A 26,548-nucleotide genomic window follows, 5' to 3' on the forward strand; every position below is an offset into this window, starting at 1 on the left:
AAGATGAACTGTGAATCAGTTAGTCTTTAATTATAGTCATATGACCTGTTCAAATACAGAGCACAATTGACAAGGAAGAGAAGCAAGAATATTGTACTATTTGTTCCATTTAGGTAACACAGTCAACTAGCTGATCTAGACATGAACTTAGTAATATATAGGACCTTCTCTGATAAACATTTCATAACCAGTCTTTCATCTGGTTGTCTGAGTAAACTAAATCAAAATAAAAAAAAGATGAAATATATTTTTAAGAGCCAAAATCACTGGTGCCACACCCTGAGAGACCCCAACTTCTTCTTCTTCTTTGGCGATCACTTGTAGCTGAGTAAGATTGTCTTCCATAAACATGGTTTTAGCAATGAGTCCGTAAGTGACTGTGGAGGCCAATTCTGGACCCACACGTCCTTCCACAGTGGGGACATTGGTTTCCGGGCGGGAGTTGATCACGGTGTGTGCCTTTCTCTTAGCACGTTTCTCCCTTGTGTTCTGAGTTCGAGTGTCTTCAAAGTACATGGCACCTTTGGTAAAGGCTGTTCTCCAACTGGAGCGCTTGCAGGCCAGTATTTCCCAGTTGTCGGTGTTTATACTACATTTTTTTTAGATTTGCTTTGAGACAGTCTTTAAACTTACTTTTGCTGACCACCAGCATTACGCTTTCCATTTTTAAGTTTGGAATAGAGTAGTTAGTTGCTTTGGAAGACGATAATCAGGCACCCGCACAACATGACCAGTCCAATGAAGTTGATGTTGAAGAATCATTACTTCAACACTGGTGATCTTTGCTTCATCCAGTACACTGATATTAGTTGGCCTATCTTCCCAAGTGATGTGTAAGATTTTTCGGAGACACCATTGATGGAATCTTTCAAGAAGTTGGAGATGGTGTTTGGTCCATGTTTCACAAGCATACAGTAAGGTTGGTAGTACAATAGCTTTGTAAACAAGCATTTTGGTTTCCTTGCGAATGTCCTGGTCCTCAAACACTCTGCACTTCAGAGCAGTAGAAAACAACAGGCCTGTCTTCAGCACCCAGCTTGGCGCAAGCATGCTGCACCCAATGGGTCTGATGCCAGGCTCAGACAGCATCCTTTCTGCCTTCTTATTTTAAAAAGCATTTTATATGCTGGAGGCTCCTGACTGCGCAAACACATAGTTACAGGTGTTCATTATATTATCTTTAACTGCAACAAAACCTATTGTTTAACCATGGTAAAGAAACCCCAATGTACTCCCATAGGCACAATGGTACAGTACTATGATTTAAGCTAAGCCTGGAAGACCATTTTGTGCTGATAAAGAACTAAGAAATGAGTAAAAATCTGAAGTAGGCTCCACAGAATAGTTGTAGGAACAAAATCACATTGCATAAAAGGCTGGATGTTTTATTATTTGAAGTGAGTACCTGGTTAGGGCACAGGGAAGGAATGCTCTCTCAAGTTTTGTGTTCTTCGCTGTGCTCTGAGGTATCAGAAATGGGTTATTGGGTGAGACGGATTTATGTTAGAAGGTTAATTAAAGTTTCTCTTGCAGCCCCCATCCGAAGCATGGGACTATTGGAGGCAGTCTGGGAGTGTAAGAACTTTTCCTCTAATAATTCCAGCAAATTACCACCTTCAAATGCCAAAACACATCTAACAGAAACCTGGGATGAATTCAAAGAGGGCATGAACTTCAAACGCTATAACCCCCTCCAGAACAAAGAGCGCAAAGAACGGAGTTAAATGCTGCCAAGAGAGCAGGAAAAGCAAGAATTCCTTTTCAACTCAATTTCCCTGTATGTTAAGCTCTTTGAGGTTTGCCCAGTCTGAAGATATGATGAACAACGCTGGCTGAATTAGGAAGTGCAACCTGCACTTCCCTTTGACAAGAGATCCGTAGTTTACCCACACATCCAAGACCAAAACCCCTCAAACCACTTTGAAAAGTGAAATAGCACTGCTTGCCAATTTGCAAAAGACTTATGTTTTATTCAAACGCACTGAGTTATGGATGCTTCAGGAGCAGAAGAGCCCTTTCTGCATTCACTATCCTAGTCTGGCTGGGAGCTGTGTGCTTCTGAAGGGAAAAATAAAAACCTTCTCCAATTCTCTTTCAACTAGTCTCAGAAGCCTGGTTCACTTTATGGCCTTCTGTCCCCAGCCCATGGCATGAGCGTCACCATACCCTCCAACATTTCTCTGAGGAAAGTCTATGTCAAATTTGTGCGGTCCAAATCTGTCCCATATATACAGCTCATGAAATGCACATCATACATGTGGCAGGGTGTGTGTTTTTTTAGCACCACCCATAAAACTGGAATACCACACTGCTGGGAGCACAAAGACCCCATGAGCTGGGGATGATGGGTTCCAAGCAGAAGTCCCTTCCAGAGCTGAAATGGAGGAGGAAAGTGAGAGGGTTTTTTGTGGCATCACAGTACCTCTTAAGGTACTTTCTGTGGTGCATATTATTGTCACACTACTCTTCATGGCCCTAAGAGCTCTAAAGCCATCTTGTCAATTTCATGTGATGGCTTACTTCTTACAGGTGGAGGCCTGCCAAATTTGATAAGATGTGTGAGGAATGCCGCACCAAGTTGCTCCTAGGTATGGCCTTCAGTTGGAGTACTTCTTTCCTTGCCATTTCCCCAGTTCATCAAAGAGGAGCAGTGATCACATTATGCTGTGAAAATGAGTCTTTCCATTCCCCGCCCCCAACGAAAGAAAAGAAGAAAATAAACGGAGGTGGAGGCAACACACCTTAAGGTGCAGAAAGGGTGCTATTTCCTCAGAGTAGACCCCATGGTGATGAATGAAGATGACTAAGATCAAATTCAACAGATTTGTTCTGAGTAAAACATAGTTGAATACCACTCCCAATTAATGTGCAGGTCAGTGAAAAAACCTGTGACTATTGTGCTTTGTGACATGGGTTTCTATCAAGTCTTTCTAGCTGCCTTAAAAGAAAAGGAAGCCTTGTAAATCAAGTGGGTTTTTTTTGTCAGTCGGTGATGAACAAGGTATTTCTGATGAAGGTGCAAGTTATAAAAACCATAACCTTCTAAATGCAAAGACAGACATAGGCAGCAGATCTGATGTCATGGTATTTGACAGAACTGTCCCCACCCACATGCCTGCTGACTCGTTTAGCAGAAGGTAGAAGTCTGACTGGGAAATTCCCCAGGGACACACAAAACAGACTGCTGTATTCGACTGAGTAGGAAAATGGATGAGATAGAGAGAGAAGGGGGGAAAACACACCTGATTCTTCACTAAGATACCACACTACTGGCTGGGCAGGTAGCATGGCATTACATTAGAATGGTCCTGTAGGTTCAGGCTAACGTTCAACTATCCAGAACCCTTTTCTCAACCAGCCAGCCTCCTGATCCAGCCACAAGCAAAACTGAACTATACATATGCAGGTTTTAGCAAAATCAGATTAAATCCCAACGGTTGAAAGAACAGCCCTGCAGGATCAAATCAATGCCCACCTCACCCAGCATCCTGTTCCCACAGCGGCCAAGGAGATGTCTATGGGATGTCTGCAGGCACGACCTGAGTACAACAGCATTCTCCTCTGCCATGGGCACTGACTGTATGCCTGTGCTGACTTTCTGGGTCTCCCAGTCTAGCATTTATTATTTGTAGACATCAGGGCCATGACCAGGGCTGACCTGGGGAACAACTGACCTGACCCAGATCTGGCCATAAATCCATTTTGGGTGCAAAGCTAATGCTCTGTTGTTTTTTTAAAGGGTGTTTTATTTAAAAAATGATTTATTCCTGCTTGGTGCTGGCCTGTAGCCAGCATGACTGCATGCTCCATGGCTTTGCAAGAATCTTCCTTGCGGAGGAATCCATGCAGTAATTCTACATTGACTATTGAAGAGGAACAGCAGGAGTTCTTTGAAATATATACAAAGACAAAGCAGCAGCTCATTCTAAACCACACTGGGATGTGCTGGTAAGGGTGCATGGGCTTCAACAAGGTCACGTTTCCAGGGGCATTTGGTCTTGCCTGGTGGGGACTGAAGGCAGGATCTGCCCCAGGACCGTATCTTTCACTGCAATGCTGAGCAAAGGCAAAAGAGAATAGACTACTCCAAAGAACGCTTGGAGGATAACCCTGATCATGTCAGTGACTGTGCAATCATTCTAGCTTTAACCAGCTGCTAGAAAACTGCAATGTGCAGGTCTTCCCTGTGCTTTCCTGCACAATGGGGGCACAAAAGAGACCTCACTAAACAGTTCCCCATGCTTGGAACGGACTGGGACACCCTTGCAAATTTGTGGTACTCTTGCCAACCAATGCTGGATCAGCCAAGGATTAAGAGGAAGTTGGAGAAATGTCTCTAAACACACATTGAAAGGATATTGAATGATCAAGTGCACTTCAGCATTTAACATATGGGGTGCTGATTCAAATCCATGGTAATGATTGTGAGAACAAGGACCAAGCATGTTCCAATCAAGTAAAGAGTAAGAACATGTGATTTTCTGAAGTGTCAACAATTTCAACTGGTACAGCCTCTGGAAGTCAAAGAGGAAGCAGTTTGTCAAATCTGAGGCTGTGATACTAACCTCACTGACGTCTTCGGCTGAAAGACCGCACTATAAAACCTTAAAAGGGTTTCTTTAAATTTCTTGGAAAATGGAACAATCAAAATCGGGATTTTATGAATATGCCAATTATTTGTAAACTGGTGCCACATGAATAAAACTAATAATTGCAATGTAAGGCCACTGCCTTCCATATTTATGCTCACAGACCCTTGATTATAATTTTGTTCCTCTTCAAGAGAATAAACTTTCCAAGAGCAAAGGAAAAAAACAGATTTAGAGTGGCCATGTTTAGGTTGACCCTGACTGTAATTTAGAACCTGAACAACATGCACAGAAATCCAGAATGAAGAGGTTACAGTTTGCTTAAAACATTTACTGGAAGTGAATGGTGATCATCTGCATGAGGAAGGAAGTATTTTCTTCTATGAGCCATTTCCTGCTTTTAATGGAAACATTCCTCCACTGATCATAGCAGGATCTCAAGATGCTCTGCATCACTTTGCTTTGATATCATAGTAGCTAGAAAAATAAAATGTGAACATGTAGGCCAGCTCTGGAAAGTCTTTGGAGGGACTACCCACCACTTTAATCACATTTCCTGTTTTTAACTCCTTAATTCTAACGTAGTTGTAACCTGACAAAAATAACTTGAAGAAAACAGTTGCTATAAATATCCTGGGGTTCTTTTCTCTCTCCTTGCTTTGAGCTTTTTTTAAAAAAGGGGGTTTTCATTGCTCTCCTCAAAGCAGAAAGGTACCTACTTTGCACAAAAAGCTACCAAGTTCCAGCAGAGTTCCCAAACCCCCAGCACCACCCGTCACAAAGTTCTGGATGGTCCTCCGACAGGAAATGTAGGGAAAGCCAGTAAAAACCAACTTCCCGCTTCTGCCAGCACAAGTCCTGTGGGAGGAATTTTACCCACACACGTAGGCTGGATCTAACACTCTGATTTTGTGAGCGCAAGCAACATTTCAATAGCAGGAATTGCTTTCTCAAGTAGACACCCAAGTGCAAACCATATGAGATGCAGGTTGCTGGCTGACTTCTACCACCGGCTAAGCCACTGGCATGGTTTAATCTGGGAATGGGTGCAAGAGGAGCTGGAGGACCCATCTCTCTTGATATACACCTCTATGGAAGATGCAAAGAGCTTAACTATGCCTCTTTCCCCCAATCTGGTGCCTCTATTCAATTTTTTTAATGCTATCAGCAGTCTTCATTGGTTTGAAAGAGACAAACTAAGTTACTTAAATATCCACTTTACAACACCACTCTATAAGCAGAGTGCTTATTCATAAACATATCAATAATAGGTACATCTTAATTTAAACCCACTTTTTATTTTAAAAAAGGTACCACCCACCAAAACAAAACAAAAAATAATGCTTTAGTGTTTGGGCATTTAATCCACTATTTCTTTTTATGAACATAAACCATCCACTGGGTGCAAGGTGTTATTTTCTCCAAACCCTCCCATCACTATGATTTTATAAAAAAATTTATGAAAATCTTCAATACACAAACTAGCTGAAAAGTGATAGGTGCTTATAAATCCATAAAGCTGTTAGCTGTTGCCATAATAATAACCTGTCATAGCCTTTACAAGATGAAATGACAGCAATTTTGCAAATGAAGAATGGGCTTAGAGATATGCAATGTTTATGAATTTAGTTTGGTTGTCACTCAAACATTATGAATATTACTTTTTAGAAAAATAAGAAAATGAATCCATTGATCTGAAAAAGGACTTCATCTGGGGGAAAATGCCTGGAATGTGATGGAGATTACAGAAGCCTAATTCTCTCTGAAATACTTGTCTTCTCCTTGCATGGCCATAAAAATGCCAAAACCTTTGATGAGAGACAAGGGCTATAGTGCATTGGGTTTGGGGCAAAAAAATTGGAAAATTCAATATAGGCAACCAAGTCAGAATAGCTGGCTAACTGGGCAACCATTCTGTCTCTTTTATTGTATTACGAGTTGTCTGTGAAAAATGAGAATCCTCAAGCAGCCTAGGTTTTCATCTGTTACATAACAACAACACCATTATCCACCCTTCAACCTAAGGTCCTAGAACAAGTTACAATTAAAACAGCAACATTAAAAACAGTTTAAGACAAATCACAATTGCAAAAGTAGGGCGGGTTTTAAAAATATACATCTCAAGTGCCAAAGACCAGAGTAAAGAGGTGTGTCTTCATCATTCACCCAAAACAGTAAAGTGAAGTTGGCAGATACACTTCTGTCGGGGGTTCCACAACTTGGGCACTGCCCCAGAGAATGCCCTTCCTGCAGCCAATCAGAAGCCGCAATTTGGTTTTCGAACGTTTTAGAAGTTGAACGGACTTCCGTAACAGATTCTGTTTGACTTCCAAGGTATGACTGTTCTTGATTCTGACCAAACTAAGCCTATAAGGAGTATACACTTTGAGAATACACTTTCCGAGTTAATGCTAAATACATTACTTCTGGTAAATGAGCCACCACAGCTGCTAGATCAGGGGTCAGCAAACTTTTTCAGCAGGGGGCCAGTCCACTGTCCCTCAGACCTTGTAGGGGGGGCTGGACTATATTTTTTGGGGGGGAAATGAACAAATTCCTATCCCCACAAATAACCCAGAGATACATTTTAAATAAAAGCACATATTCTACTCATGTAAAAATACGTTGATTCCCAGACTGTCTGTGGGCTGGATTGAGAAGGCAATTGGGCCAGATCAGGCCTCAGTTTGCCTACCCATGCGCTAGAAGGTTGTGAAAATTTGTGTCTCCCATCCAAGTACTAACCAGGCCTGACCCTGCTTAGCTTCCGAGATCAGACGAGATTGGGCGTGTTCAGGGTAGTATGGCCGTAGACGTGAAAATTTGTGTCTCAGGCTATTGTCTACCCATGTGCTATCTGAAACCAAAGGGGCACATTAGTTGCCCAATGTGAAATATATTTGGCATTATTTTCAGCTCTCTCACCCCACTAAAAGATATAACTTGGGGTTCAAGGTTACCTGTGTGCCAATAATAATACTAATTTCTGTTACAATCTGCTTCCAGAACTTGTGTACACAGTTACATCTGCCAGTATGTTCCTTGTACCATATAAGCCTGCTAGCATAAGGGGGAAATAGCTACTACAATTTGTGGTAGTCAGATCAGGGTTCAAAACCTGTGGTGGACCACTTTCAAATTAATCTCCCTAACATTAGCAGACATAGACCCAAAGGGGCAAATGGACCAAGGAGTTCAAGCTGGCATGCCACACATGGTTCCTTGTCTCTCTTTAATTCTCACAACAGCCCAGTGAAGCAGGTTAGGCCAGTCACTATCTCTCAGCCTAATGTCACCCAGTGAGGCTCCTAATTGACTTGAACCCTGGTCTTCCCAGTACTAGCTCAAACCACACCGCTGCACTGGATGCTGTGATTCAGAACAGACAGAAGGAAACACTTATTCATATAGGGCATAATTAAACTATGAAATTTCCTACCACACCAGGTAGTGAGGGTCACCCAACTTAGACAGCCTTAAAAGAGTATTGCAGGAATTTCTGGGGGGATAAGATCATCAATGGTTACTGGTCCAGGATCAGAGGAGGAGGCCTCTGAATGCTAGTTGCTCAGAAGCAATTGTTGGTGAGGGCTATTCCTCTCATGCCCTGGGGTTCTCATAGGCATCTCATAACCAAATACATGCTACCGCTGCTGAACACTCAGGACTGTGTGTGTGTAGACGCAACACAAATGTTAAAAGATCAGTTCCTGGTACAGGAGCAGAACTGGATTCATTAAAAAACAGTGGGTTTCTAGGTATTAGGTGCATAGAGGTATTTCAAACATAGAATGAAGGCTTCGGACATCCCGAGATCTGAACAAACATGAATTAGGGATTTTTTTTTTAAAGGTGGACTTTTGTAAACCACTTCGAATTTCTGCAAACTGCCTACAGATTTGCTCACAATCGCATGGTATATACCTGTTGTGAAACAAAGTAATGCAGACAGTGCCAAGGATACTGTTTGTGCTGATGAAATTGTGAATTCCATATGCACAATGTCAAACACTCTGCCACTGCATGTAAAGTATACAGTACAACAGACACATATATGAGTATATGTCAAAACTCTATTTACTCTTCTATTTCAGAAAAGTAATGGGAAGATCATGGGGGCCAGGAATGGAAGCAAGCAAATACATGTACATACTTTCTGCATAATAAGCTGCACCACAAGCACAAATGGAATATATATGTGCCCAATAGATTGTCCCACACAGAAAGGACGTATGTGGTGTGTGGGATCACAGAAATTCAACTGCAGTGGCTCAATCTCAAGAGCGCACACATGTATTTCCAGTCCAAAGGAGATTGTCTGCATGGAATCACATGTGCAAGGAATCTCGGGGAAGAGAGAACTGGGCCATGGGAGTTTATGTGTTCTGTGTGCATTAATGGGTTCAGTTATTTACAGCACAATACTAATCAGGTTTACCCAGGTTTACTATTGAATTAAATGAGGCTTACTCCCAGGTAAGTAGGATTAGGATTGCAGCCTCAGTTTGCAGTCAAATTGTAACACCCATCCTTGTCTCAAGACTGCTGCATGCATTAAAGTCTGCGAAAACATTGGCAGCCTATTAAGATCTCATTATGCATGTTCAGATATTATGCTTCCTGAAAAGAATGTCATCTCTCAATGTGTTTGAAGATTTTAATAGCGAGCCCAATGAGATGCAAACAATTAATTAAATGCCACAAGGTAATAAGACAAAACTGCAGTTTAGAAGGCTTGAACTGGCAAACTTTGATAAAAATGGGATACTTTTACACACTATGTGCTACATGGTTTCTAAGTAGCTTCCTATTTACTCCACTCAGAGGGAAACTACAAAACTTTTCTAGTACACACCTTTAAATGTTTTTAGCAGTTCACGCTTCATTTTCTACTTCCAAAGAATCATCATCAAAATGAACCATAATCTTATATACTTGGGAGAGTGGCAGAATGGAAAGTGATTTGTTTTTTTAGTGTGAGCTATGGCACTCAGCTCAAAATTCAACATTTGGAACTTATCTAACCTTATGAATGAAGTAAAGAACTGGAAAGCTGAAGATTTTTCACAGTTCAAAGTTAAGGGTTTAATAATTCTGAATCACTCCAAGCTACAGAACAAGTCCAGAGCTCTAATCTCATCCAAACATTAATAAAATTGTGAAGTGTTTCATTAAATTGAAATTGCTAAGCAGAGTGTAGAGAAATTTTAAAATAATGAAATGTTTGCTATTACAATGGCCCTGCTATACTGGTTAATGGATCATTCGATCTCCCAATATTACAGCTTGGCTCCAGACTAAGGTTTACATTCAATTCACCAGCCAAGGTTTTTTTAAACCTAAAACTCCACCAAAAAAATTATGGATCGAAAAACATTATGTTGAAAGCTACTAAAGTCACGTGTTGGGAGGAAAACCCCCAAAACAAACCAAATTCTTTTCCTGTTGCCCACCAATAAACAGTTTTCATAGTTTAACTTACTGGTGAACCTAACTCTGTAAACTGAAGAGTGCCTGACAATACTCTGATGTAGTAAAGGAGTTCACTGCTATGATTGTGCTTCAATACAAAGATTCAAACAGTTCATTTTATTTCTTTATTTATTTATGGGGGGAAATGTCAAGCTTAGCAGTCACTTCAAGGTAGCCCATCCAGGAAAAAAAGTAATTGCCTACAGGTAAATTGTTAATTTTATTTATTTGCATTTATATCTCACCTCTGCTTCCCAGAAGTCCAGGGTGCTATTGTCTCTGGTCAATCAGGTTTTGCAGCTGTGCAATACTCCCCCCTCTGCTACAAAATCTTTTTGACTCAACTTGCCTGCAGGTCTTCAGATTCTGTGCACCATAATCATCACACAAGCTGGGAGGTGGAGAAGAGCTGCATGGACTATTGTATTAGGTAAAAAGGTAAAGGTAAACGACCCATGGATTGTTAAGTCCAGTCAAAGGCGACTATGGGGTTGTGGCGCTCATCTCACTTTCAGGCCGAGGGAGCTGGCGTTTGTCCACAGACAGCTTTCTGGGTCATGTAGCCAGCACGACTAAACCGCTACTGGCGCACGGAGGACCATGACGAGTGCCAGAGCGCACGGAAATGCCGTTTACCTTCCCATCGCAGTGGTACCTATTTATCTACTTGCACTGGCATGCTTTTGAACTGCTAGGTTGGCAGGAGCTGGGACAGAGCAACAGGAGCTCACCTCGTTGCAGTGATTCAAATCGCCAACCTTCTGATTGTCAAGCCCATGAGGCTCAGTGGTTTAGACCACAGTGTCACCCACGTCCCTACTATTATTCTATCTGGCAGGGTGGAAAGCAATGAGAAAATATGGGGACCAAGATCGCACAGGGGAAGTCTATGATACTGGATCTGACCCGTACATTTTATTCTTTTCATCCCATACCACCCTTTCGAATTATATACCCAACACAAGGAATCTAACAAAGGGACAATATGAATGGACTCTCTGTCCTTTCTATGGCAAAATGACTGGTATTGATGAACCGGAAGATATGTACAAACTCGCTACACATGAACAAGTTGCATACAAACACAGATTTGCCAAGGACAAATTTAACTATATTTGGAATTCATTTTTATAAATACCATTTTAGGTTAAGGTCTGGTTAGCTACAGTAACAATTTTCCCTCTTTTTTTGGTACACAATATCTTTTTCTGTTTTGTTTTCTTCATGGGTACTATTTCTTGTTTCTTCTTCTTTTTGTGTTTTTTCTTACCCTGTGCATTTGTAATTTTGTACTTTTTGTTTTTCAATAAAGAATATAATATAAAATAAAAACCATGGTGAAGTGTTTAGTCAATACCTGGAAGGTAATTGTACATCCCTGGGCCCATGCAACTGCCTGTTAATAAAAGCAAGGGTTATATATTTACACAACATTTTAAATCTTAGATAGAAGGGTTTAAACAACCAATATTATATTAGCACACATAATGAAAGAAGGAACTTAAGTTCCAAATAAACATGACCTCAAAATGAAAGAATACTATATTCTGTCTTCTTTTCTTACTCATCACCTCTCAAAAATTTCTGAGTTATGGTGGTTAAGCCTAGTATATTTTTTGTGTGCAGGGGACTGCCATAAGACCAAAATTTCACTGTCTTTGCCCACTATTGATCCTGGATATTGAGAAACTGTTGAGATGGCAGTGCAGTGGAGCTTGGTTTGGGAGAAAGCAATGCCCTTTGCACTACAAGTATGTTCATATGATTTGTGAGACTTCCTTTCTGTGGGTACTAGGGTTGCTTGGCCCCATGCCATTAGCAAGCTGCACATCCAATGGTATAGTTATGCCACTGCTCTGTGCACCTGAGCCACCATGACTCATACTGACTGGCTGGCCCTAAGTAGAATCAGTGCCAAATGGATCTGAGCAGAAAGACTTGTTCTTAGGTTCCTCCACACCTACAACTGTTTCAACCATTTATGGTTCTGTCCCTCTTGTGGATACAGCACCAACCCCATGTGGCCTTGGGCAAGTCACCAGTTATCATGTTCTCAGTCTGTAAAATGAAAATTATAATGGCATCCCACATACATAGGGATGCTGGGATGGCAAAACTTGTGCAAATTTTAAGTTGCTTTTGAAGTGTTTTCCTCTTGCTGCGATTTCTGATGCTCGCCCTTGCTTTCTCTGCTGCTGCACTCCCTTGCCCCCATCCCAGCCTCTCTCCATTGCATGGCTTTTTCAGTCCTTTGCCTCCCGCCTCCTGTCTGGATCCCCACCCCGTACCCTCTCCCCCTCCTCTGGACCCTCTTCCTTTCCTTCCCTCTTTCCCTCTGCCAGGATCCACCTCCTTCTTCCATTCTCTGCCTTTCTCTGCTTTCCAGACTCTACCCTCCCTCTGAGGGCTTCCACAGAGCATTGGAAAAGCAGTGCCAGGGCTGCAGAAGCATCCAAGAGCCCTTACACTGCTTTCTCAAAATCAGGCAGGCTATGGGAAGGTGGCAGGGTCTACCCCCCCTCAAAAATGCAAAAAAGAAACCCTCAACAACTCTGTCTGGATTTTCACTTTTAGAAATATGGCAACCCTACGCAATTCTATATTAACGGGATTAAATCCTACTCTCCTGTCCACTGAAATCTTATCAGTGGAAAGGTGCAAGGGGTACCCTTTTAAGGATGAGATTTGGTGGCAATGAAAGCTCAAATGCCCAGTAAACCCAATTTTAATGACAGGTACAGGAGTTGTAAAGTTCAACGTAGCCTGTTGTGTCAAGTTTCTAAAACAAAGTGTTTGCTCAGTGACAGGCACTAAACCATCCATCTTGCCATCCCTTGCCTAGCACCTCTGGGTATGTTGCCTGTCAGAGCAAAACCACATATTATTCAAGGATGACTGCAATGCGTTCTACATGGGGCTACCTTGTAGAAGGTAACTTGGAAACTACGATTAAACCAGAATGCAGCTGCTAGACTGTATTTTTGTGGGAAGCTGCCCAGAGTGGCTGGGGCGACCCACTCAGAAGGATGGGGTATACAAACCAACCAACCAACTAACCAACATTATTATTTCTGATTCTAAATCTCTTGGTAACAGTTAGAGCAACAGTGGCATGTCACTGGAAGTCGATGACCATACCGATGTGTGCATAAGGGACTCTGGGACAAACATCACCAAGGGGAACAAACTTGCTCATCAATTTTTTTATGAAAAAGGTGACACAAATCTGATCCTACTAGATTAACTAGGACAACTCTGCTAGGGCAACTGATCAGCTGCCATTTGGCTCCTTCTCTCCCTCAACTGCATCCATCCTCACCTCTCTGAACCATTTCGAATCAAGCTGGTTATTCCTACACAACTTAAAGGATTGATGCCAGTTTCCAAGTTTCTCTCTTTTGTCTCCATTACTTTTTCTTTTGGGGGTCTTCACTTTTAGACTGAAAACCAGAGGACAGGGACAGTCTTGTTCTTAATCTGCTCACAGTGCTTAGTAATTATAGGCAAGTGAGAAATAACAACTCCTTATCACAGATCACAAATTTACTATTGGAATGAACTCATCTTACAACTTACTGAAATATTCACATAAGTCTGTCCAAGAACTCCTGCTAACCGTATGACAACTTTCACCCCTATTCTTCTGCCCTCCCTTTTGCTTTCCAGTATGTTGATTCCCTCGATACCTGATTGCATCTGATTTTGTATACCGATCTGAAAACTGTCTATAAGTAAAAAAACGGGGGGGGGGGGGGAATAGCTATGTGGTATTTTAAAACACTAATACATTTCTGACATAAAATTTCATAGGTAAAAGCTACTTCAGCAGACACAGGGGCAATATCCTAAAGAGAGAAAAAAGGTTTCCCCGAAGACGTCTCAAGTAATAAACACTTTTACTTTAAGTCTTTCAGACTTTGGTGTCTATAAGGACTTCATTTGTTTTTACAATTAACATTAATTTGTATTTGAAAAACAGTTCTGTTAATATCCTGTAACACTAGCGGGGATCATTGTACTGGCTTTCACTAGCACAATGGTTTCACTGAATACAACCCTAAGTGTCATAGCTGAGAAGGGATCTGATTTTCTGTTTCCTTGGTCTATTCCCAACGCCCAGCCCATGGTACCATCTGTGGCAACAGTTCCTAAGCCCTACTTAGCCAAGCAACAGTTTGCTATAGATTTAAGTATGCCATCTAATCTAGGTCAAACACTGAAGCTCTACTGCAGAAAGTGAAATACAGATGTACCACACTTCATTTGATCAAGGACAGCAGCGGCACGTCCGAAAGTACTGAGTAATCAAGCTGTTCATATGCATACACAAACCTTCACACATCTTGACTCTTGCCACTACTTTCAGCAAAGCACAACTTAAATGCCTGTAGACCTGGACCTATGTTACATTGAATATGCTTGAAAATTAGTGTGGACAATGGATGTAGAAAGGAGGTAAAAAGTGATACGTTGTTTCAAGAGTCCTGTGTACATGTGCCTCAATGCACATATGTAGATTTTGGAGGGAAAATCTATCTCCAGTAGCAAGCCTCCTGTGCAATGCCAGATAGCACTCAATAGGTTCCTCTGTCTGAGGCAGGAAGTCAATGTGTACTCAGCAAGCCTTAAAATCAATGTTGGCCAAAGTATCTTGACCAAAGAGATGCTTATTGGACACTCTGGAACACTCAGTTTCATAACACATGCAGCCTGTTTCCTTGGGAGAAACTCTTGCTCTGCTCAATGGGGCTTACTCCTAAGTAAGTGGGGACAAAACTGCAGCCTAAAAAATATCGCTGCAAACTGAGAATGGCATTAGCTAACAATGTGAGAGGAGGAACTGCACTGAGAGATCCACCAATGTAGCAACCTTCAGGATCCCTGAAGTTTATGGCAACAGCAGGATCAGCACGGTGGGCAAAACTGCACATAAGTTGCACGCTGGTTCTGGCACATTACACTGTTCCTGCTTCACAGTCTCTGCTCCCTGCTGCCACAAAGTGGTAGCTGCAGGAACTTCAGGCATGCCTCAGCATGCGCCCAGACTGGGCAGAGATGCTATCACTAGACTACAACGTACCAAACTTTAAATAACTTTTAAGATCCTTGAGTGCTCATATTTTTAAACGAAACTCAGTTCTAAGTAGGCACAGATAATTTGCTTGTTAAATATATGCTTTGATGAATAGCGATCTTTAAAAATAATGATACTGAAAATAACACCCATTACATATTTTATACCTAAACACGTTTATACAAGTTTCTTTTATCATCTGAGGGAGTGGGTCAGGTCAAGCTTCCCTTAAAAGTGCTATTCTTACACATTTTCTTACACAATGGCATTCTGGTATCATACACAAGTGACCAGATTTTATATAATGGATTTGTAAAAAAACAACAGCAAAGTTGTTTTTCATAACTATTCAAAAATGTATGAAAAATGAAGGTGGATGATAACAAAAACAACAATTCAGAGAGATTAGCACTGATAGAAGATGCTATAATTATATGGGTTATTTGAAAAGCATTCTAAGAATTATATACAATGGATCCACTGAAGGAAAAAAGCTTTAAGTAGTGATGTATAATTAATTTTATTTTATTTTTTTTTAAATCATATCTGTTTCTACTACAGTTTCAGAGGCTTAAAGATTCCTACCTGTTGGAGGAAGACAGTCTTTCCAATCAAAATAACCTGCATAAATGCCAGGTTCCAATGAGCCTACTATCGGATCAGCCTTTAGTTCAATGTACATTTCAAACAGTCGTTGATCAAGTTCTTTTAGTGAGTCCATGCTAACCTAAAACAAAAAGGTACAAATATGATTATTTACAATAGTATTATTGTGTGTAAATCTCCTCTCATTTACTAAAAGAAAGCCAGGCATCTAATACTTTTATAATGTTATACAATGTATATTTTGGAAGCCAATATTTCTGTTTTTAAAAATGAACAAAGAGCCAAGAAGCTTCATAAGAAGCTGGCAGATTCCTCAAAGTCAGATGGATGGTATTTTTTGCCAGCCAGAATATTATATATTCCTTAATCATTCACTTGGACTGAGATGTTGTCCTGCCTGCTAGGATATGCGGAAAAGCTTCTACCTATTGATTTCTCTTCTTTTTATAGAAACCTGACTGAGTGAAGACCCAGGAATTTGGTAGTAAGATGAAGGACAGCTAAGAAATCCTTTTACAGGGAGGCTCTCAAAATGCACAACAGAGGACATTGGCTCCAATACTTCCCCAGCATGAAGGCACCGGGAATAAATTTGTGACAAACAAAGGGCAAAATTAAAAGTATATTGGACTGGGCACTTATGGATGATGTGCATCAAAGCCTTATTATATTCAATGCAGGTGAAGCTGTGCTGAAACAAGAATGGAATAATAAGTAACAACAAAATTGTAACATCACAGATGTCTATATGGTATGATTTTGAGTCCTAAAGACTAGCCATCAGACTTTGTAAGTGTGAAAGGAGCAAAGATTAAAGGATTCTATCAAAAAGGACACTGCAGGATAGATAGTGATATTTAGGTTTTAACCAACATTAGTCAAACCAATGGACAAGTAAGACTTGGCTAATATAGCTAAAAATCATGCAGCAGTACAAATTATGAGTAGTAAAATACAATAGAGATCTGGCAAATATAAATACTGATGGGATGGTTGCATTTTGCCTCTCATGCCAGCACATTCCCTGTCTTTCTTCCTTAGCACAGAGAACTAGGGCTCAAAAAAAAGGAGAGAGTTCTGCATGCAGGTGCCATAGTGCTGCACTATGTTATTTTTCTGGCACATCTAATTTCCAAAGGGCTGGAACAGGCTCCAAGAATAGAGCTGTGATGGTACATGTGAGCAGGGTGGAGCAAAAGGATGGGTGGTAGGTATGTTTTGCTACTTGGCTGCATGTTGGGGGCAACTTCGACTTACCCAAGTGAAGGGCAAATGTTAAGGTTGAAGAAAAGGAATGGTTGAATGTTGTGATGGGATAATGAGCTGCTTGTGCGTAAAAGATGAATCCCTCAGAGCTTTGCATAGGTCTCAAAGCTCTGCCTTTACGGGAGCCCTCAAAGCATGACTCCCTCAATCGCTGGCAGAATCCGTCAGTGGACGCTTCCGGAATTTACGCCAACATAAGAGTTCCTTAATGGAAACTCTACGTCTGGATTCTCTGCATGACAGTTTCCTGCGCGGAGTGGGCGTCCCCAGCGGAGGTCCTGAGCCCTCCCCGCTGTTCTCACTGGAAGCATCTTGGAGCCATCCCTCCGCCTGAGTTTCTGCAGGAACTCTCCCTCTCCCCCTGCTGGTTCCTTCCTCAGCATCTGAGGGTCTCTTAGCCTCCTTGAGCCCTTCCACCACCTGACTCTCCGATGGCAGTTCCCTGACAAATGTATTTTACAAAAATATAGCCACCATAAATACACCTGTGTTGTGTCCTAGAAAATGTCAAACAGACTTACTATGAAAAGTATGCACACTTCTGCGAAAGAAACTAAGTGTATAGTCCTAATAAGTCAAAATATTAGAGATTAAAAAGTTATCAATTTACAAAAAGTCAGAACAATGAGACATCATCTCCCGCCCACTTTTGACATTTCTCTTCTTTGTTAAGAAGCAAAACACCAGCACTTGGCTGTGGAGTTTACCTGTAATATTTTTTTAAAAATGTTTTATATACCTTTGGAATTTTTTAATGCCACAAAAAACTATTACAACTATGTACCACTGACTAAAATTGTTCATAGAAATTTGATAAACGGATGAACATGAATGCAGACACCTTCCCTATCATGAGCTCAAAAAGCTGAGCCTTTTTCATTTAGAGCAAAAAGGGGGGGAAGGGGAGAGAAATTAAAAGAGGTTTATCCAATTAGTAACAAAAAAAGCATCCACTTAACATACATTTCCAGCAGCAGGTTCAGAACAAGCAAAAGAAAATGTCATAATCCAGTCCGTAGGCTAGATTTCTCTAACCCCATTTTTTCTATTGCATTAGCCTGTTGCTTATCAACCGATGGACCCCAACAGTTGGACCCCAATAGGCTGGTAGGCTTTGCATCCTAAGTCCAACCTGCTTCCGCAGTAGGGTTGCTAGTTTAGGTCTCCAGGCTGGTTGCTGTCCAGCTGCCATCTACAGAAACAACACAGATTTTCCTGACCAGCTTCTGTGTCTTTTTATCAGTCCTGTAGTTTCAGATCGGTTTACAACAGAGCATTTTGGCTTCATTCTGCAGGGATGTGGCTAGAGACTCCGGTTTACGTGCATTTGCCTGAAACTCATCTAACTTTACCTTTTCACACAGCATGCAATGTATTTAAGGAATTGCTACAATGATGCAACACTAGTCATTGATTCAATTTTTTTTTACAAAGAATTGGACAAATTCGCAGATAGCAAATCTTACAGGAACTTCCAGCTATAATTCAGGACAATGTAGTCTCCAAGTGCAGAAGATGTATACTTCTGATTACCAGATGCTGAGGCCACACAGTAAATGGCAGTGCTCAGCATACACTACGTATGAGTTTCCTAAGGTATTGTGACTGCTGTCACTGAATACCGGACTAAATTAAATTTTGCTCTGATTTAGCAAGGCAGTTCTTATGGCAATCTACATATTTCTTTATCAATGTGGAATATGCCAGACTATGGATGTACTGTAGTGCATTTATTGTACTTAAAAATAAATAAATCTAAAGTTGTAAGTCCCAGATATGAAATCTGACTGAATACTTCAAAAAACAACTTGGTAACAATGAAAGTTAAAAACAACAACAAAACCAAATTCTCTAGATTAAAACAAAAAAATAGAGTTTAGGAACAAGATGTACAAACTACAGTATATGTGCTTCTGAGCAATTGCAGATTAAATTTCTATTCAGTGGTGCTAATCTTATTTATAATTTATTTTGGGAGCCTACTGAAAACTGAGACTGAAAGAAATGAGATCAAATACTTACTTGAGTGATTTTTTCAGCTCCTTGGAAGCCATGTTTCTCAAAGTGTTCAGCTAGATTTAGGAAAGTGTGACGTTCTAGATAGCAGCAGTTGCTAAGCACAATTAAAAGTCTCCGCTCCTAAATCAAGGAAGATTTCAACAAAAAAATGAATTAATGGTACAAGAGAGGCACACAGGGAAACAATTTTGCTAAGAAGAAAGCAATTGTTGTCTAAGGCAGGAATCACGCTAAGGTTACAAATTATGACCACGGGGCAATACTGAGACTTCAAAATAGAATTGTCTGAAAGACTAGTGTAACCTTAATATGGGCAAACAACACAGTATTCAGATGAATTGCCAACCTATTTGCATAGGTGAACCAGCAAGTCTGGTTATACAGCATTGTCCCCAACCATGAGATTCTTGCTGCAACACTGCCTACCTGTCCTTGATTGGGCAGTGGAGTTTCTGTATCATTGCTATTTGGCTACCACTTCCATAAGGTAGAGGCCATTTTTAACTCCTCAAAATGTATTGCTAATCTCTCTTTGCCATAACTGAAGCTGTTTACCAGAGGTCTAAATAGGGGAGTTTGGAACATAAATATAATTTTTGATAGGCTTTCATCTTAATTGCAACTAATCTGTCCATAATAGCAAGATTGAGCTTCCACCCGGACAAAGCCTTATTTATTTGATCCCACGCAAGGCCATACTTAATGATAAAAAAATACATATTTAGATTTTTGTTCTATGTATGCCCAAATACCTGACTGAGAAATAATGCACCTGAAAATTTAATAACATGGAGAACTCCTTTTGGATCTTCGGAGCAATATGAAAAAACGTGGAATTCTGATTTTTTTTTTTAATCTACCTTCAGGCCAGTAACCAATTCAGACTCAACACCAACATTTAAGTAGATAAATGAAGGGCTCAGAAAAGGTAAGAGCGATGCCACTCACATGGATTCCTAGTAAGTATTCCTTTGCTTTAATTTTAACAACTTTGATTTCTGGATTGTGATGCAGCTTTTTGTTACACCAGCATAATTCACACTGGCACATATGATGCTAGCTTCCTATCATTTGGATTACTCTGTCCGTATGTGTATGTAAAGGTAAGTTACACTTACCAAAGACAAACTGGAGTCTTCATGGATACTTCCAAATAGATCTGAAGATGAAACATCAGCTGAAAGACTGAAAGATTTTGTAAGAAGTTACTGGTGAAGTACTTGTTCTAAATACTTAAGAATGTATCTCTATGTTACTAACTCAAATTGGGTTTTCGCTACTTAAACCCAAAGAGAAACAGGTTGCCTATTTGTAACTGCGGTTGTTCCAAGTGGTCATCTGTGCAGTATGGGATCTATGACCATGCAAAGCGCCGTTAAAGAACTTTTGAGAGCTTGGTGATAAAAGGTTTTGGTAGGAAGCCTGCTCCCACACCTCAAAGGGCATGGGTTTTCACCTTCCTGTTCAAATTCTTTTTCTTCACTGTCATACAGGCAGCATCTGTAGGGATCTTCAGTTCCCTCTCTTTCAGTGGGTGGGGAGTGAGCTAGGCCTTATTTCAAATATAAAGACATACCCCCTATATGAGACTGCACAGATCCCACAAAGAAGAACCTGTAGTTCAGAAAAGGTGCTGAGAATGGTCTGTAAGAATTCTTAACCTCCCTCACAGAACTGCAGCTCCCAAGGAAGGAATGATTCTGTTTAACAGTATTATGGACATGCACTTAGACCACGGATGCCCAAACTTTTTTCAAGGAGGGCTGGAATTGATGAAGTGAACATGCGTGAGGGCCGACCAAGGTTGTTGCTTTTTTCAGGATTGAAGTTGTTGAGCTTTTTTTTTACAATTTTACCCCAAAGTTGGTGAGCTTCTTTTAGGATTTTACCCCAGGACATATACTGCCACGGGGATTAGATCGACTGGTGGGCCAGATTAGGCCCCCTGAAACAGACTTTGGACATGCCTGACTTAGACCTTTTGGAGTATGGCTGGAATACAATGGGACCTCTGGAGTTAACGGCTCATGAACAATCTCGGCCTAAGTCATGTACTGAAAACATGTGGCCCTGCAGATGTCAGATTTAAATTGCCATTTTCTCCAGCTGGCATAGCCAACAGCCATGAATGATGGAAGTTGTCATACAATAACAATCTGGAGGACTACAGGTTTGCCTTCTCTGGCCTAAGCCAGCATTTTAAAGTCGTTTGTTCAGAAACATAATATCTAAATTAAAAAAAACAACACAGAAACAACTCCAAAAACAAGAACCAGAACATTGGAAGAATACCAATAAACTAAGACGAGCTAAAGATGCTGCTGAATAGATATGCTTTAGTGTTGGCAGTTGAGAGACAATGAGGGAATGAGCAGGAACTGTGCCTCAGATGATTTCCCTTAATGAGAAGCATGGCACCATTCTCCATGGGGAAATGGTATTCTACTCTTTGCATGCACATCAACCAGTAATGCAGGCTTCCTCAACCTCGGCCCTCCAGATGTTTTGAGACTACAATTCCCATCATCCCTGACCACTGGTCCTGCTAGCTAGGGATCATGGGAGTTGTAGGCCAAAAACATCTGGAGGGCAGAGGGTGAAGAAGCCTGCAGTAACACAACCAGAAACCACTTGTTGAACTTTGGAATAAGTAGAACATGGATTACTGCCAAAAAGACCACGAGCAGATTATTTTACTTACTGTGTATTATCTACATCACTATCAGGCTTGGTACTTAGCTGTTCCAGAAAGTCAATGAATACCTGTGAAGGATGAACAGAGGGGGAAATCACTATTTAACATCACTACTTTGATTGTTAGGAACATCATTAGCCAATGGTAAACTCTCAAACCACATATTCATAGCATTTCCCCCCTTCACTCTCACAACCTCCAATTTAACCAAATTTTAATGTCCTGTGTCATCACAGTTTTTGTATTTTATTACTCAGACCTCTCCACTTGAGAGCTGAAATTAAACTAATAGAAGGTATAATCTATGACAACAAACCCACACTTTTATAATAAGTGTATGCCTGTACCAATGGTTGCAGTTCTTCATGTTTCAGTTGTGCCTGTTGCTAAAAGCAGGAACTCCACATTATGAGGAAAACACACCCCAGCTCTGTCTTTTGTTCATAAGCCAAATGCAGATAGTGGATAGACTTGCAGGAAGAAATCAGTGGAAGAAGTTGCTTAATCCTGAAGCAGGTTTTAAACAGCACCACACTGTTCTTGGTTGCACAAAGTAGTTGTGTATTTGAAATGTGAACTCCTCCCTCTCTCAAACCTGCAGGCCTCAGTTCAGACCCCTCTGTTCAGCTACATGGCTTGGTCATTTGCAGCCAGGCCTCCCTCTTACTCATGATCTCCAGTTGTACATGCAAGAGGCAGGGTGCATGCAATTCTGAGTCAGGACTAGCTCTAAGGGAGCATTGCACAACACAAACTCATATTTGAGAGGGAAGAGTTCACATTCTGAGCTACCTACTCTTGAACCCTCTAACCCACCCCTAACAGAATTAGACTATATGCTAACTGTATGAAAAGCAAATGCTCTCCTCGATTTCTCAAGTATGTAGAATTCAACAGACACACATTTACTGCTTAGAGAACTGCCTTAAGCCACACATTTAGATTACCTGCATAATATCAGTGCTCAGTCGGCACACCTCTTCCTGTATTTTTGGATGCTGAAAAACCTAAAGAAACAGAAAATGGTAACTGAAAAAAGCAAGCAGGGGAAAAACCTTTTAAATTAATAAGACAAAAAAATGAGGACAGCATATTATGGTGCTAGAGTAGAACAGTAAAATCTTAAGGCCAGACTTAGAACTTCCTCTTCGCTCTTTCTCATGCCATTCCTGGTTATTACGTTAGAATGAAGAAAATGCACAGGCAGGAACAGATTATTGTTCTATACACGTAATAGGTTGAGATGATTTCAGTGTCCATCATGCTATTCATACCCTTGAATTTCCCCAAACACAACCTGACATGACTTACGCTGGTCTCTCCAGGTTTGCAGTCCAGGACACCTTTAAGTGACTGCAGAGAATGCACAATACACTGCTCAAACTGGGATGGCTAAAAGGTAGAGAATAAACAAGAAATTACTTCTGAAACCTAGAAATCATGACTGCAATGGAACAGTCCTGGTTTCCAATCAACCATCTATTTAAAGCTCCCGCTCTCAATGTCCAGTCAGACCATACTGGGATTTATATGTTTGTTATATTGTGTAACAGCTATAGTGCCATGTTAATTGGAAGTCAATGTTGCAATCTCATTATTAAAAATACCTTATCTATTCAGTTAACAATACAGGGCTCTCCTCTCTCCTTAACAAATCGCAGGCTGAGAAATAGTAACACAGCAAGCTTCAAGACTGAGTGGGAACTTGATCCTAGTCTGATATTTTACTAGCTCTCCATATACTGATATATGTATAAATTCAAATAAATGTAATTGCATTTGCTAACATTGATCCTGGCTTATCAGGACAAGATGACTAGGGCATCTATCAGTTTTCACTGATATGAGGGGATAGAAAAGGGTGGGATTTTCACAGAAGAGTAAGAAGAAATGAGGCTACTTTTCACCAGCAACTCATGCATGGAGTTAAGCTACTATATCCTCATAACTCACCCACTGAAGTATATTAGGCTGAAATGAAGACTGGGCCCAAGACCCCCCAGCCAGTTTCATAGTGAGCAGGGAGTTGGACTTAGACTACAAAATCCATCATTCAATACAGATGCCTAAAGACATAGCAGCATACCCACCAAACTGGTTAAGCCTTCATTGTCCACCACCCAGTCTTCTTTTTCAGCTAATCTCTTTACATCTGCAAAAGGAGACAAGTTTTTAGATGGTTATTTTTCTATTTTAAAAAATTTAAAAATGAGGAAAGCCCTCTCTGTATCACTGTAGTGATTTGTCATCCAAATACATTGCCACTGGTACCTTAAAAAGACAGCAGCAGCTTTATTACGCACCAAACATGCTTACAGCAAGGCAAGTCACCTAATTATAGGCATGTAACAGGTTGGATATAAAGCATGCTGTGTCACAGAGATTATGTATGAAATAGTTGTTTTATGATAAAACACTAATGCAGCATATTGAAGCCACAAGAATGAAAATGACTGTTGTGAAGACCAATACCTGTAACCCTTTGCTGAATTGTCATTTTTACTTTTAATATGACACAGCCATACACCCAGTTTACTAAAACACTTGAAAATAAGAGCATTGAATGGTACGCTTGACATATATGAAGGTAAAAATCACAAAGAGGATTGAAGGACACTCGTGTTGATATACACCCAACAAGACAGATAAAAAAGTGTATTTTACTACCTTCAGCTGTATGCTGTAATGTGATCATTATACAACGAACTCTGAGATCCAAAATAAGATCCTGGATGATCTGAAGCATATCATTTGGTATTTCAAGCGCAGCAAGAGATTCATAACTAAGCCTGGAAAATGAGGGAAAGAATGTGAAGTTATAGTTTTTGATGTAGTTCAGATGCTAAGGGGAGTCTTTTTTTAACTTTTTAAACTTTTTTTAAAAAGCATTTTCATAGCGTTTTTATATGTGTGTAGATTCCACCCTGGTTTCATATGGATGTAACAATTTCCATTCCTGTTTGGGTAGAATCACTTGAAGAACTTTTAAGAGCTATAAACTAATACTTAAGCATTCCAAATAAATAAATATTTTCTCCTATTTGTGTGTGTGTGTGTGTCACTACATGGTCCCAAGAAGCCTAGAGGGGACAATATTGATGCTTTGATAACACACTCTGGTTTTGTTTTATTTTTTTAATCACGGTTGCTAGGCAACGCTGTAAGCCATCTTCTCCCCAACCCCCAGCTAACAAGCTGATGCCTGATTCCATCTTTTGAGTGCTTCCCACTTGCCATAATTTCTATAAATACTATTTGTCAACAATCTACTCCAGTAAAGGTACTGAGCGGACACCTGGATAGTTGCACTGCTTAAATACTGCTTACACCTTCTTGCCTTTGCTCTCCGTGTCTCAGCCATCCATTTCCCTGGGTTGTTGATCTGGATCAGGGCCAAGCTGTCATACCACCATGACTCCCAATTGTTTGGCTTCACACAGGACCCACGACTGGGTCAGAGAGCAGAGCTTACTGAAGCTTAACCCCATGCCACTTATCCCAATGCACACAGGTGTTCTACTGAGTTACCACAGTACTTACCTAACTGTCTGGATGACATGAGGTAACCATTGGCCAGAAAGTTCAGATTTCATCTCCCAGCCACCATATTCTCTCAGTTCACTTTCTCCAAGGCTGAATGGAAGCAAAGCACCACGGATCAGTTTGACCAGGGACTTCATCACTTGCTGAATCATCATCTACAACAGGAAAAGGAAACATTTCGTGGATAAACACCGGAACATGTGTAACAAGTTGTGTTTTATGTAACCAGTTAATTCATAAGACCAGGGCTTTTTTCAGGCGGAACTCACTGGAACTCAGTTCCAGCACTCTCAGATCAGTACCACTGCCATTAAAAGAGAACAAGGGAGACATTCATGGTGAGCTAACTGCTAAATTATTCTACTTATTTCTAATTCAATGCTTATATCAACTAAAACAACAACAGACCATAACTGGGGTATCTCCTGCTCATTCCATCCTCTCCTCCAGTTTTATTTAACTTATACCTAACGTGCAATAAATAGACAATGGAAAGGCTATTATGTGTATAATATGCGAATGTCCAGAGAATCTACTGCAGATCTGCCACGTCAGAGAGAGCCAATTCCTGCCCTGCCTAACTGCACCAGCTATCTGAAGGGCAAACAAATGGTTGAAGCATGGTGCTAGGCCCAGTAAGGATGGAGAGCTCATAGAGCTTTAAAGCCAGTATCTTCTTGATCGGGTGGTAGCAGTTTGAGTGCACGGAGGACTGTATGTCTTATTAGGCCATCCCATTACAAAATATTATTAAAAATAAAGCTCTGCTGGTCTTCAAAGGTTTTACACCCTTCCACTTTGGGTGGCTGCACACCTACTTACCTTGAAATCATTCTGCCTTTGTCTAGCGTTCTTCTTTGATCTTTCCATTTGGCCTGATTTTTCGGCAGTCTTGGGAAACAGAAAAACAACAACAGAGATACTACGGCTGATAGCCATTGCAAACATTCACCCGGAACAAATCAGCAGGTCTATGAATTCTATCCTAGTAATGTTATATGTTCAGGTTAATTCTTAATAGACAAAGTCTGATTAGTTTAAGAAACAGTAGAAAATTCATGCTTAGATCAAACATATCAACATGCCAGAAAACTTTCGCAAATTAATAAATCAAAGAAGACTAATGTAGTAGTGTAGTAGAAGCTGTAGCAATTTTATTATACATCTGACTGGGTTTCCACAGCCACTCTGGGCAACTTACAGCATATCTAAAAACCTAATAAAAACATCAAGCATTTAAAACCTCCCAATACAGGACTGCCTTCAAATGTCTCCTAGAAGTTG

General features: G+C 40.6%; 1 protein-coding gene across 1 annotated transcript in view; it reads right to left on the reverse strand.

The window, feature by feature from the left end:
- Positions 1-26,548, reverse strand: part of EXOC2 (exocyst complex component 2) — a 70,821-nt gene that overhangs the window by 8,584 nt on the left and 35,689 nt on the right. Inside the window, exons 11-20 of the mRNA XM_083749550.1 lie at positions 26,087-26,155; positions 25,262-25,419; positions 24,389-24,510; positions 23,812-23,873; positions 23,033-23,113; positions 22,669-22,728; positions 21,728-21,789; positions 20,145-20,211; positions 19,030-19,146; positions 15,721-15,862 (exon numbers count right to left, since the gene is read on the reverse strand). Coding sequence (XP_083605676.1) covers positions 15,721-15,862; positions 19,030-19,146; positions 20,145-20,211; positions 21,728-21,789; positions 22,669-22,728; positions 23,033-23,113; positions 23,812-23,873; positions 24,389-24,510; positions 25,262-25,419; positions 26,087-26,155 — 940 coding nt within the window. The remainder of the gene's footprint in view (positions 1-15,720; positions 15,863-19,029; positions 19,147-20,144; positions 20,212-21,727; positions 21,790-22,668; positions 22,729-23,032; positions 23,114-23,811; positions 23,874-24,388; positions 24,511-25,261; positions 25,420-26,086; positions 26,156-26,548) is intronic.

The sequence above is a fragment of the Podarcis gaigeae genome, assembly GCF_964106915.1.
Source record: "Podarcis gaigeae genome assembly, chromosome: 7".
Taxonomy (NCBI): Eukaryota; Metazoa; Chordata; class Lepidosauria; order Squamata; family Lacertidae; genus Podarcis; species Podarcis gaigeae.